This window comes from Emydura macquarii, unplaced genomic scaffold (assembly GCF_026122565.2).
Source record: "Emydura macquarii macquarii isolate MOO-44397 ecotype Brisbane River unplaced genomic scaffold, CSIRO-AGI_Emac_v2 contig_2473, whole genome shotgun sequence".
Lineage (NCBI taxonomy): Eukaryota > Metazoa > Chordata > Testudines > Chelidae > Emydura > Emydura macquarii.
The window spans coordinates 19,107,463-19,124,125 of NW_027132610.1; the positions used below are offsets into that span (position 1 = coordinate 19,107,463).

A 16,663-nucleotide genomic window follows, 5' to 3' on the forward strand; every position below is an offset into this window, starting at 1 on the left:
TCCAAGTAGGATTCCATTTTTACATGGCCCAGTACAATGTTGTGAACAGTTAATTGACATGATGTCTACCATCTGCCAAAATATATATATAAAAATAGTAGAAAGGACACTGAGCATAATTTTAAAATGTGAAACACATGCTGTACATTGTTGTCCTATTAGCGATCAGGTTCCTGGCATGTGTCACTGAAGTTATTAGACTTTTTTTTTTTAAGTAGTCATTCACTGTGATTATGTTTGACTTGAGGAGTGCAGTGTTGCAAAAGGTGAACAAGAAACTTAGTCATTATTCTTTGGTTGTTAGGGAAAGGGGTACATTTATAGTAGATTATTCAGAGGGTTTCAAATTTTTACTTCCCAAAAAATGAAAAATAGTTTCTCAATGGAATATTTCTTACAATGTCTTTAATTTCATGACAACCTAGCCACTTATAAAACAAAAAAATATTTCTATGGAGTCCAAGCATGGGCAGCACATAGTGGGGAGAAGGTGAACAGCCCTCAGTGGTGAAAGAACAGGTTCAGGACTATTTAGAAAAGCTGGACATACACAAGTCCATGGGGCCAGATGCAATGCATCCAAAGGTGCTGAGGGCGTTGGCTGATGTGATTGGAGAGCCCGTGGCCATTATCTTTGAAAACTCGTGGCAATTAGGGGAGGTCCTGGATGGTTGGAAAAAGGCAAATATAGTGCCCATCTTCAAAAAAGGGAAGAAGGAGGATCCGGGGAACTACAGACCGGTCAGCCTCACCTCAGTCCCTGGAAAAATCATGGAGCAGGTCCTCAAGATTCCATTTTGAGGCACTTGAAAGAGAGGAAGGTGATCAGGAACAGACAGCATGGATTCACCAAGGGCAAGTCATGCCTGACCAACCTGATTGCCTTCTATGATGAGATGACTGGCTCTGTGGATGTGGGGAAAGCGGTGGACGTGATATATCTTGACTTTAGCAAAGCTACACAGTATTCTTGCCAGCAAGTTAAACAAGTATGGTTTGGATGAATGGACTATATAAGGTGGATAGAAAGCTGGCTAGATCATCAGGCTCAACAGGTAGTGATTAATGGCTTGATGTCTAGTTGGCAGCTGGTAACAATTAGAGTACCCCAGTGGTCAGTCCTCGGGCCTGTTTAGATCAACATTAATGATCTGGAGGATGGGGTGGATTGCATCCTCAGCAAGTTTGCAGATGACAGTAAGCTGGGGGGAGCAGTAGATACGCTGGAGGGTAGGGACAGGTAGAATTACCAAGACAAATTGGAGGATTGGGCCAAAAGAAATCGGGTGAGGTTCAACAAGGAGAAGTGCAGAATCCTGCACTTAGGACGGAAAAATCCCATGCACTGCTACAGACTGGGGGCCGACTGGCTGGGGAGCAGTTCTACAGAAAAGGACCTGGGGGTTACAGTGGACAAGAAGCTGGATATGAGTCAGCAGTATTACTTTATTGCGAAGAAGACTTACAGCATATTGGGCTACATTAGTAGGAGCATTGCCAGCAGATGGAGGGAAGTGATTATTCCCCTCTATTTCACACTGGTGAGGCCACATTTGGAGTATTGTGTCCAGTTTTGCACCCCTTACTACAGAAAGAATGTGAACAAATTGGAAAGAGTCTAGCAGAGGGCAATGAAAATTATTAGAAGGCTTGAGCACATGATTTATGAGGAGAGGCTGAGGGAACTAGGCTTGTTTAGTCTGCAGAAGCAAAGAATGAGGGGGGATTTGATAGCAGCCTTTAACTACCTGAAAGGGAGTTCCAGGGAGGAGGGAGCTAGCATAGATGACAGAACTAGGAGCAACAGTCTCAAGTTTTGGTGAGGAAGGACAAGGATTATACTAATAAGATTATGTGATTATGTATATTTCTAGATTATTCAATTCAAAGGTTTTCTTTTTAAGTAATGATGATTCCTGTGTCACTTCTTGTGGGCATCGCAGAAGTGTGTCATATGGAGGAATGTGAATAAGAGCATAGTGACTTGGTAGACCAGAAGTGGGAGATCAGTCCATATGAAGGGGGCACAGTGAAGAAAGACCAGGAGACGGTTGAGCAAGAAGCAAATAGATGGGGCATTGTTGGCAACTTTACCTGGAGTTCTTCACAACTCCTGGTATTCCTGATCATCAACAGTACATAGGATATTACCTAGAAGTTGCCATACTAGATCAGACCTTTCTCCAAGCAGAGGCCAATGCTTGATCGTTCAAAGGGTGAAAAATATCTCATCTGGTCAATGGCGCAATTCTATACATTTGCAGAGACATTCCTTCCTGACCCTCTCCTGTTCTGAAGCATGAGATTTGATTAGCCCATTTTAGAATGTATCACTACAGTTCTTATTAGTCATAAAATTACCCATCCCCTATAGAAATACAGCTGTAACTCAGGCCATTGCTCAGTATCAGATACATGATAGAATGAATGTTACCCTACAATGCTTTGGTGTCACTGGGAAGATCCCACAAGGTGTTGAAAGCACCTCTTGCAAGATGCCCTGTGCCCAGAGTGCCCTGGGGCGGGTGAGAGTGCTCAGCACCCCACACCACTGGGTCAAATGCTTGTGACTGTGACCCCATGAGATGCTGGCTGTGAAGGAGGGTATGGAAAACACCAGCCAAGCTAACCCCCTTCACTTCAAGCTCCCTCCTGCTCCTACAGTGAAGTGGCCCCAGCTGTGATCATCTGGGGCCCAACCTTTCCAGCTGTGTGTGTGTATATGGATGTTGGGGGGGGGCATTGTGAACCTTTCCAGCCCTGCACTGAACATGCCTGGCTCTGAGCTCCTCGGGCTTGGCTCCTCTCAGGGTGGGTCCTTTGGTCTGCACTTTGTTCCGTCCCAGTCCCACCCACGCCCTCCTCTGGCCAGGCTGCAGGCTGACACAGCTTCCCCTCCCGCCCCCTTCCCGCCGAATGCGGCCTGCATCTCCCGCCGCCGCCGGCCGAGCACCGAGCTCCGCGCGCGCCGAGTCCTCCCAGCCTGCAGGGGGCGCGGCGCGTCGTCCTCCTTCCCTAGGCCCGGGCTGGCCGGCCGCTCTCTGGCCGGCCAGCCGCCTCCGTCCTCGCTGCGCGTGCGAACCGCCACCGCCAGGCCCGGCCCAGGCACTCCCGCGGCGGCTCGGTCGCTCTGTTCTGTGGGGACTCGGGAGCCATGGCGGCCTCGGTGTTCTGCTGCCTGCGCTGGTGCGGGGAGGGCGGCGCCGGGCACATCCCGCTGAAGGAGATGCCTGCGGTGCAGCTGGACACGCAGCACATGGGTAAGGGGCGCGCGCCCCGCCCCGCCGCGGACCGTCGGGAACCCTCCCGCCGCTGGGGCCGCGAGCGCCGGGGTCGGGTCTCCCTGGAGTCGGGCCGGGTCCGGGCCCGGTCCCCTGGGCGCTGGCTCGGGGGCGCTGCGTGCTGTCCCCGGTTTTGATCCCGCTGAAGTTCTCGGCCCGGCCGGGCTGTTCCACGCTGAGCCGGGTTAGCCGCCAGTCCCCACCCCCCGGCTCCGGGTGGGGCCGTTCGTCCTGTTTTCTCTCCGGCTCCAGCTGAATTCCGCCATCGCCCCGTTCTCCCCAGGCTGCCGCACCCCGCTGCCTCACAGCGGCGCCGCTCGCTCCTGCAGTTTTCCCTACAGCAGCTGCAGCCTGGGTTTATTTCTGTGAGATGTGAGTGGTCGGGTAGCACCGTAGCTCCGTGATGATTGCCGTTAATTGGAGGGGTGAACTGCTTCGCAGATAACTAAAAGACAAGGTCCCTGTGCTTTGAATCTTACCATTTGTATTTTGTTTTTTCAGTTAGTGTATTGTGCCTGTCGGAGCTCTTTGGTTCCATGTGCATGACAACATTTTACAAACATACGTCATAGGGATTCACAGGGCCAGAAAATGACATTCAGAAGAATTCAACACCCCCCCCCCCCCCAAACCACGAGGGCCGCCGTCCTCACTCAGATGACCCCGATAAAGAAGAAGCCTGGCTGAATAATTAGGTTTCACAGTATGCCACAGGTCACCAGACTCAGGGTCTGTCAGATGGACAGGGCAGCAAAATCCAGAGTTGATGGGCTTCCACTGGGAATGCCCTGTCCCCAGATGTGCTGTTCTGGGGATATTCAGCCTGAGCATTTATTATTATTTTACATTTCTATTGCAATAGCACCTAAAGGCCATCAGCGTTATGCTAGGCACTATACAAATATATGACAAATGACAGTCATTATTGACAGATGACAATGACAAGGAGCTTAAGGTCTGAATTGATTTTTAGTTGTATAGTTGTAATGTTATGGCACAAAAAGAAGTGATCTCTGAGACACAGAGAGCCTAATAAAAGGCCATATAGGTCAAAAACAACACCTTACATTTCATTTGGAATGTAATTGGAATTCCGTGTAGTCTCTGAAGTACTGGTGTAATATGATCCCAGCATGAAATTGTTGCTAAATAACCAGGCAGCGGTATTCTGCTCTCGCTTTCATTTCTGAAGCCTGGACTACAAACCGATCTGCTCTACTAGTATAATTATATTGGTTAGGGTGTGAATATATATACATTTTTTTTACTGACATATTGATAAAGGTGCCTTAAACCCATAAAACCTATTACCCTTCCCATACGGGAATAAACTATACCAGTATAAGCACTTTCATACTGGTATAACTATGTTCACACAAGGATGTGTTTGCTGCTTTAACTATACTAATATACTAATATAGTTAAAGCAGTACAACTTTTGTGTGAAGAAAAAGGTGGAGTGGTCCTTCGTAAAGGGCATTGCAACAAATCAATTTAGAAAGGCCTACTCCTTGCTAAGCAAAGATCTAAAAATCTTCTTGGCTACAAAACATCCAGACGACTTCAGAAATTATTGGACTGGCTTTTGAGAACACTCTGTCTTGTCTGTGCCTATGCTTATAGAGCTTCCTAGCTGACACCTTTCACGGGAGAGTGTGGAATTTAGCAGAGATTAGTGTTATGTTCTGTGTGCTAGCAGGTACCTTTTTAAAGGAACCTTGCAACCAAACCCTTAAGAGGAATCTTACTTATTGATTCATTCTTGGTGACCACAACTCATGAAAAGCCTTCTACTGCATGTGCTTGTCCTTCAGTTCCAGACCAAGAAAAGGGGGTGGTTTAGAGAACGGCCTGAGACCTGATTCCCTTTCTCATAGTGAGTGTCTTTCCAATTAAATGATTGTAAGCTATGCTGCTGGGGTATTTGAGGAAGGTTGTAATAAACATGTTGCCTTTAAGCCTGAGAGGAGAAATTAAAGAATATAGATTTTAAATAGATTAACTCTAGCTGAAGATGAGCTAGCCTATAAACACATCCGTTCTTTACTTGAAAGCATTGCATATCTACCTAATTCTCATTGACTAATGGAGTTCTCACTTGTGGTTGAAAGAGAAAATAATTCTTGTTTAGGGTTTTTAGTGGATGTCTCCAAACTTACACAAATGTCAAATTTTTTTTTAAAAATTTTGTGTGTGCAGGAACAGATGTCGTCATTGTCAAAAATGGCAGAAGAATATGTGGCACAGGGGGCTGCTTAGCCAATGCACCTTTGCATCAGAACAAGAGCTATTTTGAGTTTAAAATCCAATCCACAGGTTAGTTAGTAAAAATAATTTTCAATTTTAGATTGGTATTTGATATGACTACAAACAGGCAAAGCATCTGCATCTTTGGTAATTAAAAGCACTTAATCTTTGGACTACTAAAGTAAGAAATAACACTACAAATATCAGAAACTTTTGTAAGAAGCTAAGGTGTCATTTTGTAAGAAAGGTTTGTCATTTTTCTGTTTTGCTGCTTTGATTTATTAAAAAATGGTAAGTGAAAGTATGATAGTTGCCAGTATTAAAACACAATCATGTTTTCAGTTCCAGGGGGTAGCTGTGTTAGTCTGTTTTCAGCAAAACAACAAGAGTTCTGTGGCATCTTAAAGACTAACAAATTTATTTGGGCATAAACTTTTGTGGGCAGAAACCCACTTCGTCAGATGCATGTTTTGAACACCCTTGTGTATATGTTTTTTCAATAAGCATGAATTAGAATTACTTTCTGTTAAATTCATTAATGTTTATACTGTTATAAGCACGTAAAATACTGTGTAAATGCTCTCGTACTTTTTTAATGGTGCAGTTTATCCAGTAATGTTTGCAGCTGTCTGTCTACATTTATTTGCTATTTTAGTAAATATACAGATTTTTCTCCTTTAGCTTCATGTGGGCCATTGTGGGAATGATTTTGTGCTTAGAGACGCAGCACAGAACTTGCAGCTCCAGGGTAATGGGCTTAAAGTTATTTAAAGCCACCTTTGTATCCTCCCAGTTCTGGGCTGTTCCAGGGACTGAAGCATCCCCTAGTGTTTTTTAGACAGCACTGTGCTGTCCTGTGGGCTGCTACATTGCCTGAAATCTCCAGAATCTGTATGCTGTGTGGCCCTGCCCCCTGACATGCCTCCTATGCCAAGGCTTGCAAGGGGGTCACAGAGACATCCTTTTGGTTATTTTCTGCAGTTCCTTTGCCCCAGGAATCCTCCCCCAGCGAGAACTGCTGCTCTAGCCATTTTACAAAATAACTGGACCAGAACGAGGGGTAAAACTCTTACCCCACAACTTTTATATTGATGGGTAATAAAAGAAAAACACTGAAATAAAAATATCCTTCTAAAACATGCTGTAAGTCTGTTTCAGCCTATTGGATGCAATTGCTGGTGTTTTTCAAATAAAAATTCACTTGTGATATTGCTGTCATGGTGGCACACACTTGGAATATATCCCTTGCTCTCTGAGATTTCAAAAGAAACAACAATTTTCACAGAATATTATCATATTTTCAGGGGTTTGGGGTATTGGAGTTGCAACCCAGAAAGCAAATTTGAATCAGATTCCACTTGGTCGAGATGTGCATAGTTTAGTGATAAGAAATGATGGAGCGCTCTACCACAACAACGAGGAGAAGAACAGGCTGCCAGCAAACAGCCTTCCGCAGGAGGGTGACATTGTGGTGAGTTTCCTAAGTTCTTGTTAATGTAAGTTTGTTGCTGTGTTTGAATAGCTTGCACTAGATGCTGCTTTGATTTTTCCAAAGCAGATTTTGTGGTCAGCACTGATGCAAGACTAAAGGGAATACAGCGAACCCTTCTTAAAGGCTACTTTTCCATGCAAACAAGAAAATTAAACACAGAATTTTCTTGAAGTCCTGAAAAGTCAATATCTGATAAAAGGATTAAACCTATTAATTTAATATGCATACAGTGCATCTGGAGGTAATATTCAGTAGTTATTGACTTGTAAAATATGTAGGCTTATTAAATTAATATTTTTAGTATTTCTTACCGAAATACGTTACAGAAGAATGTAACCCTTCAGAATTGTAATCATTTAGTAAAACACAGTTATGTATTTATCAGGTCTTGTGCCAATAATGCACTCTAAGTTAGGCATGTTCCGTGAGTGCTAAAGGAGCACTCAAGGAAGATATGGTTACTGCAGAGAAACTGAATTCTTTGCATCAGTCTTCACGGCTGAGGATGTGAGGGGAGGTAACAAATCTGAGGAACTGTCCCAGATTGAGGTATCATTGGAGGAGGTTTTGGAACAAATTGATGAATTAGACAGTAATAAGTCACCAGGACTGGATGGTATCCACCCAAGAGTTCTGAAGGAACTCAAATGTGAAGTTGCAGAACTACTAATTGTGGTTTGTAACCTATCATTTAAATCAGTTTCTGTACCAGATGACTGGTAATGTAATGCCAATTTTTAAAAGCCCCACAGGCAATCCTGGCAATTATAAGCTGGTAAACCTAACTTTGGTACCAGGCAAATTGGTTGAAATGACAGTAAAAAACAGAATTATCAGACTGACAGACACATAGATGAATATGATTTGTTGGGGAAGAGTCAACATGGTTTTCGTAAAGGGAAATCATGCCTCACCAATCTACTAGAATTATTTGAGGAGGTCAAGAAGCATGGGGACAAGGGTGATCCAGTGGATATAGTGTAAATTTTCAGAAAGTCTTTGACAAGGTCCCTCACTAAAGGTTCTAAGCAAAATAAGCGCCTCTCCTGGATCAGTAACTGACTAAAAGATAGGAAATTAAGGGTAGGAATAAATGGTCAGTTTTCACAATGGAGAGAGATAAATAGTGGTGTCCCCCAGGGGTCTGTACTGGGACCACAGCTGTTCGACATATTCATAAATGATCTGGAAAAAAGGATAAACTGTGGGGTGGCGAAAATTGCAAATGATATTAAACTGCTCAAGATAGTGAAGTCCAAAACAGACTGCGGAGAGTTAAAGGGATCTCACAACACTGGGTGACTGGGCAACAAAATGGCAGATGAAATTCAATGTTGATAAATGCCAGTAATGCACACTGGAAAACATAATCCCAGCTATGCATATAAAATGATGGGGTCTAAATTAGCTGTTATCACTCAAGAAAGAGATCTTGGAGTCATTGTCGATGGTTCTCTGAAAATATCCACTCAATGTGCAGCGTCAGTCAAAAAAGGGAACAGAATGTTGGGAGTCATTAAGAAAGGGATAGATAATAAGATAGAAAATATTGTATTGCCTCTTTATAAATCCATGGTACGCCCACATCTTTAACACTACGTGCAGATGTGGTCGCCTCATCTCAAAAAAGACGTAATGGAATTGGAAAAGGTACAGAAAAGGGCAACTAAAATGATCAGGGGTATGGAAAAGCTTCCATATGACGAGAGATTGATAAGACTGGGACTTTCCAGCTTGGAAAAGAGATGACTAAGGGGGTACATAAGAGGTCTATAAAATCATGACTGGTGTGGAGAAAGTAAATAAGGAAGTGTTATTTACTCCTTCTCATAACACAAACTAGAGGTCACCCAATGAAATTAATAGGCAGCAGGTTTAAAAGGAACAAAAGGAAGTATTTCATCACACAACACACAATCAACCTGTGGAACTCTTTGCCAGAGGATGTTCTGAATGCCAAGACAGTAATGGGGTTCAAAAAGAACTAGATACGTTCATGGAGGATAGGTCCATCAATGGCAATTAGCCACAGTAGGCAGGGATTGCTCTTTGCCAGAGACTGGGAATGGCCAGTGGGATGGATCACTTGATGATTACCTGTTCTATTCATTCCCTCTAAAGCACCAGGCATTGGCCACTGTCGGAAGATGGGATACGGGATAGATGGACCACTGGTCTGACCCAGTAGGGCCTTGTGTTCTCTCTGTCTCTTCTAATCCGCATCACTAGCATGGCCATAGTTGGAACAGAATTCCGTTCCAATACTTTTTAGGGGGTAATGGATAAAGGAAAGTGCTGTTCAGGTTCAAATATTCCTCCCTTCTCCTCGACTATCTCTTTCTTTCATGGATCTCCCACTCCCCACCCCCATCTTTCCTGGAGAAGTGAGGTAGATGTGAAGGGGTTCATACCCGCTCACCTGCCCTTGCGTTCAACAGAAATACACTGGCCCTTTAAGCTCTTCTAGCTTTTCAGTTCAGCTCCCATTATCTTCAGGTCCTTATGCAGTCTTCCTCCTGAGCCTGACAGCAGACCCATAGAGAATCTGGTCTTTCTCTAACTCGTGGTATGCAGGAGGAACATTGAGGCTAGCGGGTTTTCCCCAGCTGTCTCATCCCAGTCCTCAAGGGATTTCTGATCCAGCTCCTTGGGTGGCTTTCTGCCAGTTTGCTGCTCATGGAGGGTAGTCGTCTGCCTGGGTTGCTGAAGTCTCTTATTCCAAGTGTTGCAGGTCAGCCAATTAGCCACAGCTGGGAAGGTAGTTACTCTGTCCCTTAACCCCTTTATGGCTGTAACAAAATGAGTTTTATATACCTCATCACAATACTGCTTCATTGTTACCCACTACTAAGGTTGCTGAATTTGCCTATAAACCTGAAAGGAGGCTGTCACCATTGAGATCCCAAGCTCTTTGTGGATGGGCTTCCCTCCTCAAAGATGTCCCAGAATGCACAGGAGATCCAGAGGAGGTTGTACCTAGGGAGCATGCCTGCTAATCAACCACACATCACCAGAGAGTGGCCCTAGCAGCCTCAGAGGAAGATTTGTAGCAAACGTATTGGGATAAAGGAGTTGCATTTTCAGCCAAGCTAGGGTATGCTTTAGGAAAGGGAGAGGCAATTAGACTGAGGATAGGGAGAAAAAAAATTGTTGGAAAGACAGTTGAATGAGTGAGAGAGACTTAGGAATCTGGATGGACCATGCTTCCTCTCACTTCTCAGCACTCCTAAAATATTTTTAAATGGCTCTGTCTATTTAAAGGGTTCTACTACTTTATTAACATTATTAGAAATGTATTTTCTTAAGTACAGGGAAGTGATAAGATTACAGTGTTTCTAATACCAACTTTTTCAATATTTTTTTAATTGCTGGTTTCATGTACATAGATTCCTGGTGTCTGAAGTTTAAAGAAAATCCTCTTCTGAGATGATTTTCTTGGGAGAGAATCTTGCTGTGTTTCAGTCTCATTAAAGGCTCACTCAACCTACTTAGTCTGCAAAGCTGAAGTTAAAACACTTTAAGGATAATAAGAAACAAATGGATTACTTTGCTAATTGCCTGATCTCTGTAAATTCACAATTTGAGCTGTGTTGGTTAGCTGCTGTTCATCAAATAAGTCAGGTACTGTTGCTGATGTCCCCTGATTGGATAAGCCTGCAAGCACTTTTCATGCTTGTGAGTGCAAACATAATTAAATATAACCCTTAATTACTGACTTTTTAAGTTTCCAGGAAAATGGTCTAGTGAGCTCTTTTAGGAGACTTTGGTTTATGCCATCATGTTAGAAACGGCCCATTGTGTTCAGCTAGACTAGCTTTAAAAGGGAATAGTTGTTAGGATTCTCACATGTATCAACTTGATGATCTTATGTTAACATTCCCTACTTTGCCTTATAGGGTATTACATATGATCATGTAGAATTAAATGTGTATTTAAATGGAAAGAGTATGCATTGTCCAGCTTCAGGAATCAGAGGGACCGTCTATCCTGTAGTATATGGTAAGTTGGGTTCTCAAACGTTTTCAGCATGGTCAATCTTAATAGCCATATTGTCTCAAACCACCTATCCAACTCCCAATCATGAGGCCCACCTGTGGTCCCAGTCACAATCAAATAGTATCCTTGCGGCAACTACAGCAATTGGTTATATGGAAAAGTAGTATTAGGAAACCATCGCTATATATTTCGTTTTCAGTGCAGTTTAGTAGCTGGAACCAAGGAACACCAACAACTAGCTCTTTGTGGACCACCAACAATGGGTCTACACGTGACAGCTAGGGAATTACTGCAGTTAAAATGTGCCATGTAAACGTACTGTCAAATCATCAGGTATAGATAAAGCTACACAAGGGTTTTGCTGACTCACCCACAGTTAAATGGTCTAATCCAATTTCTCTGTGAAGTTTGTATTTATGTCCCTTTTTGCTCACGCAATACTAAGGCAGTAGCATTTGAATTTTATGTCAAATTTGGATAGGGTATACATTTTATTATTTTCCATTTTTATAGAAATATAAACTAATGTGGTAGCATCTTCCACCTCAAAATACTTCACAACTATAATAAATTGATACCAAATGTTGTATAGAAATCATGTCACCTCTCAAAATGCAGCCATCTCTACAGTGATTCATGGCAACTGCATTGACAGCGTAAATTAGCACAAGTTTTGAACAGGAAACAAATACCATTTCCAATCTGCATAGGCAGTTTAAGAAAGAATGATTAATTTTGTGAGTTGGAATTTGGCCACCATGTGAGTTAACACCCTATCTTAGGGTATGCCTACACTATGGGCACTACATCTGGCTCCATGGATTGATGTGGTGGGGATTGATTGAGCAGGCAGTGGGGACCCGCACAATCGATCCCGGAAGTGCTCTCTGGTTGACACAGTAAATCCCTCTTCTCCCCCCCCCCCCAAAAAAAAAAAAAAAGAGTAAAGCTGCGTCGACGGGAGGGCGTTTCCTTTTAACACAGCCCAGTAAAGATGCCACAGTAAGTGAAAGTTAGCAATTCAACGGGAGATACACAACCTACGTACTGAAACTTGCGTATCTCCCGTTGACGTCACCAGCCTCAGTAAAAATTCAAGGTACTTTTTGCAACTGCCAATTATGTGGGAATTCTGATAGTTTTATCTGAAACACTGCCCCTCTGCTTACACAGTGCCTCATCTCACCCTGCTGAGGGATTGGTTCAGTACTGAGAGGGAAGAGTACCACTCATTGATCAAATATTACTTCTTGTTATAACACCTTTTTGTAAATCTTTCCTCCAAGTACCTACCTTTCCCAAACTTGCTTAGCTTGCGAGATGTGACAAGACCATAGTACCAAGTAGGTAGGCTTCTTAGTCATTTAATATATTTTATAATGAGCTGCTGGCACATTGCTGTGTCTGTCTAGACACTTTTTTAATGTTACACTTTCTGAATAGGAAACAATCTAGATTTGCTTTGGAAGCTCTCAATGCTACAAATTTTGGTGCCAATTTATCCCCTTTAAAACTGTTAGTGAAGATTATTTCATATTGTCATCTTGTGTTACATTTACCATGTGGTGGCATTATTACACATAGTGGCAAACACAGGAATAAAATACTTGCCACAGTTGTGAGGATTATGTTATTGGGATTCTAGCTGCCAAACACCACCTTGTAAGAATGGGAGAACAGACTTTTGTTAGGTAGCTAACCCTCTCGTCTTCCCTGTGCTTTGGAAATAGAGTTCCATACACAGTGGAGAGACTTTAGGCTTCAGGGGTAGGTGGCTTTCATAAACACTCCACTTGCTGCAACAGAGACTTGGGCTCCAGGCCTTTTGTACCTTTTTTAAAATCATCCTCTTCCTGTCTCCATGCCTAATCCTAGCCATTGAAGTTTTAGGCCTGGGCGTGAGGCAACTTCTTATTGCCAGACTCCCTGTCCTGTCATCATCTTTCTAGAACTGACATAAATTCCCAAGAATTTCCATGTTTCACAATGGATTGGTTTATTGCTATAAGACCTGATGATTTGTAAATTGCGTTCAGGTGACACCTCCTGGTTATAAGTTTCAAGTAATAAAACCCTTAATTTAATGCTACTTATTCATAGACATATGAAAGGAGAAATTATTCTCAGCCATTTAACTTACCCATGTTTCAAGACCAGAATCTTAGAGATTTTTAAAATAAACTCAATAAAGAACGTATATGATGCCATGTTTGGGAATGTAAAACCTAAGTCAAATTCAGAGTTGCTTCCTTCAGTAGCTAGACTTCAGGCACATCTGCACAAATATTAAAGTGTAAAATTAACACCACATACAACAATACATGATAATACTTAAGGGCTCAGTTAAGGCTAAAAACTGAGTATCTTGACTTCAGGATATCTAAATTCTCAACCAAAGTATTGTATTGGGGTGTTTTGGGTGTAGCATAGCTGAATGTTTCTTTTAAAGCCTCATTAACTAAATTAATCTGATTTTTCTGATGAGCAGTGCTACACTATGTATTGTACTTCACTAAAGCAGCTCATTAAGTATTGGTGCAGTTAATCATTTGTCAGAATTTCCATTTTAATCCTCTAATCCTCCACCTAGAATTAGGCAGAAAGTCTCATGGCAATATTCTTGTTTTGAAAAATACTGATTTATTTTTAAAAACCAAATGTCTAAAAATAACAATCAAGTAGGGTTCCAATGTCATAACCCGAGCAAATGGCTTGACCCCAAACCAGGGAAAGGGAAGCCTGCTATAGACGCTCCTTTTTTATGTCTCGCCACTACCACCTTTGATCTGTTGGTTTCCAAAGTAGTGGAAGGGAAAATGTGGGTCCTAGAAGTTGAGGAGAGCGGCTTTAAGACTTACTAATGCTCCTGGTAAAATCAATGGCAAACTTCCATTGATTTCAGTGGGGTTCTTTGCAAAATAAAGTATGCTGTGGGAAAGAAACATGATTTGGCTTGCTTGAGTGTGTTCTAGGATCTTTTCTACAGATTAACCAGAGATTTTACGCATCTTTATTGCACTGATGTTACTGACATATTGCAGAATATCCTTTGTGATTGTCACTGTGGACATGCAATTAAATATGGTGTAATATGCAATCAAAATAAATGCCTTTCTTTAATTATTTTCTCTTTGCTTCTGTCCTACAGTTGATGACAGTGCCATCTTGGATTGTCAGTTCAGTGAATTTTATCACACTCCTCCAACAGGGTTTGAAAAAATACTTTTTGAGCAGCAAATCTTCTGAATGTCTTCATACTGAAAACTTGCACCCCTACACTGTTACAAAGCTTTTGCCATCTGAAATAAAGCTTCACGTTACCTGTAAGAAGCACATCTGTATTTTTATTGTGACTCTTGTCTGAAGAACCAATATGTTAATTGCAACACCAGAGAATTGTGTTACAGGTGGTAGTTTTTGACAACTGTTTTGTGATGTGAAAATCAGTGTTTTGGGGCAGTTTTTTTCTGATTTGTATTTGATGTAAATGGAAACTAAAGGGTATAATTGACAGTATTAAATGAACTTCTGGTTTCAACTTGAGCTTTATAAAGGAAATAGTTATTATACATGACAGTATGTTTCCATAAAGCTACGGAGGTAGATAGTTGTCTCGTGACTTTTCTGGTTCCTTCCCACTCAGAAGTTATGTACCTTGTCAAAAGAGCACTGTGCTACTAGTCTGTTTGAATTGCAATGTCCTTGTTCTGCACAATGACTAATTATATGATTAGCAGCTAGCTTGGTTTTTTTCTTTTGAAACATGTAACTTACCCATTTCTAGTTCTTAAACAGCTAATATTCCTATTGAATTTATATACATTTCATAGTTTTTCATTTGCTTTAAGTGTGACAAATAGAGCACTTTTTGTTACTTTGTTGAATGTAAAAAAGCAAACCCAAACACCTGGTGTATTTATTAAGACCATCATGCTGTGTTACTCTGGTGGCAAAGTAGGTACACATTGTTCAGCTGTGATGTATACCAATGGCAGGGAAGGTACGTTGGTGGTTATGATGAAGCTTTACATCTAAACTGTAAATCAGATTATTCTTTGTGGAATATTTTATTTAAATGTTTTTTTCTGGAACCAGTAATAAAATGAATAATGGTTAACATGCTGTTCTAACACATGATTCCCAGAACTATAAAGGATCAGGTGATTTTCTCTTGTCATGTATGCAGTATGCTTTCTAGTCATATTTTTGTAAAGAAAATCTTTCTGTAGATTCTAATGTGTGTGTGTGTTTTTAAAAACTTTTAGTAAGATGATTTTGGCTGTCCATGGACTAATGCTCTTGTATGATGAGTGAATGCTGCGATGACTTTAAATAGTTGAGGTTCTTTTATTCTGAAGTTTTCAAATACAGCTGACTTTCTCTAAGCCTCTCACTGCATAATTTACTGTATTTGTTGAAAGACTCCTTGGCCTCAAACGTCCAGCTTTTCCTTTACTGTGATCTCCCAATGCTGAAATTGACACAGCAACAGATGCCATAAAGCAGAGCTGCTCAAATCTGGAGGAAGATGCCTCTTCAGTAGTATAGTATAAGATTAGGAGCATTTGGTTGTTTGGGAATTTGGGTGAGAATGGAGAGGGTTAATGCTCTTCCCTGAAAACTTGTAATATTAGCCATTGTTGGAGGCAAGTTCAAGGCTATGTTGAACATTCTTTTTGGGCACGACCATGTGCCATATAGCAACTGAAACAGCTCATGATATTTCTGTAATCAAACTTGTCAACTTTTGAAACTAGAAATCAATATATCTGAGGGGTTTTGTGTCTGGGATGGGGCGGGAAATGTGTCCATTTTCCCCTCTTGATATTTATTGAGTGATATGTCCGTGGTCCTTTGTGCTATGTGAAAGAATGGGAAGGGGAAAATGAAAGCCTTTGATTGAGAAATAAACTGTTGCTAATGTTCTTGAGGGGAGGGAGAGGTATTTAAAGAAATTATAATCACTGTATCTAACTTAAAAGGACAAACAAATGTGTTTTTAATTTTATTAAAGAATAATTAACATACAGGAAGCTGCCATCCTGAGTCTGATGTAGAGTAAGACAGAGAATCCAGGTCCTGTTTGAAGACAGTTGTCTTCATAACTGTGGAATTCTACTTTTAAAATGTTTTGATCAATTTAAGTGTTTAAATTAGCTGTTAAATTGACCAAAAAAATTTAAGAGCTTACCCTTACAGCTTAGAAAGTTGCTGATTTGCCATTATTTTAAATGGGATGTGACTTCTCTATCCTATTGTAAAATATAACTTTTCTTCCTATTATAAAATAGCAGCTCATTTCGTTGTAGACAAACGCATTGAGATGCACTTCAGTACTACGTGAAGTAATGGAGACGTTGCACTTGCTGTTTGTGTCTCTGTCAATACATAGAGTGAACTTTTTACTTGCTAACAATTTTAAAGTACTTTGCAAAAGTGGGTGATACTGTTAACCCATTTTACAGGTGAGGAAACAGGCACAAAGATTAAGTGACTTGGCCAACATGTCAGTTGAAGACCTATAACTAGGAGGACATTCCCAGTTTCAAGCCTGGTCCAGTGAAATGGGCTGTACGGACACTTCTAAAAATTGTTCTGATAATAAATTTTTAATAATGTTAGCTAAATATTTACCAAGTAGTAAAGG

The 16,663-nt window shown here is 41.5% G+C and overlaps 1 protein-coding gene across 2 annotated transcripts; it reads left to right on the forward strand.

The window, feature by feature from the left end:
- Positions 1 to 3,021: 3,021 nt before the first annotated feature.
- Positions 3,022 to 15,197, forward strand: SPRYD7 (SPRY domain containing 7). 2 transcript variants are annotated; one of them, XM_067563083.1, is made up of 5 exons: positions 3,024 to 3,260; positions 5,481 to 5,597; positions 6,833 to 6,999; positions 10,917 to 11,019; positions 14,165 to 15,197. In XM_067563083.1, the coding sequence occupies exons 1-5, from the start codon at positions 3,155 to 3,157 to the stop codon at positions 14,260 to 14,262; spliced, it is 591 nt and encodes a 196-aa protein (XP_067419184.1). In that variant the 5' UTR covers positions 3,024 to 3,154; the 3' UTR covers positions 14,263 to 15,197. The 2 variants fall into 2 exon arrangements, with proteins under 2 accessions (XP_067419185.1, XP_067419184.1); XM_067563084.1 differs by lacking the exon at positions 5,481 to 5,597 and having other exon boundaries at positions 3,022 to 3,260.
- The last annotated feature ends 1,466 nt before the right edge of the window (positions 15,198 to 16,663 follow it).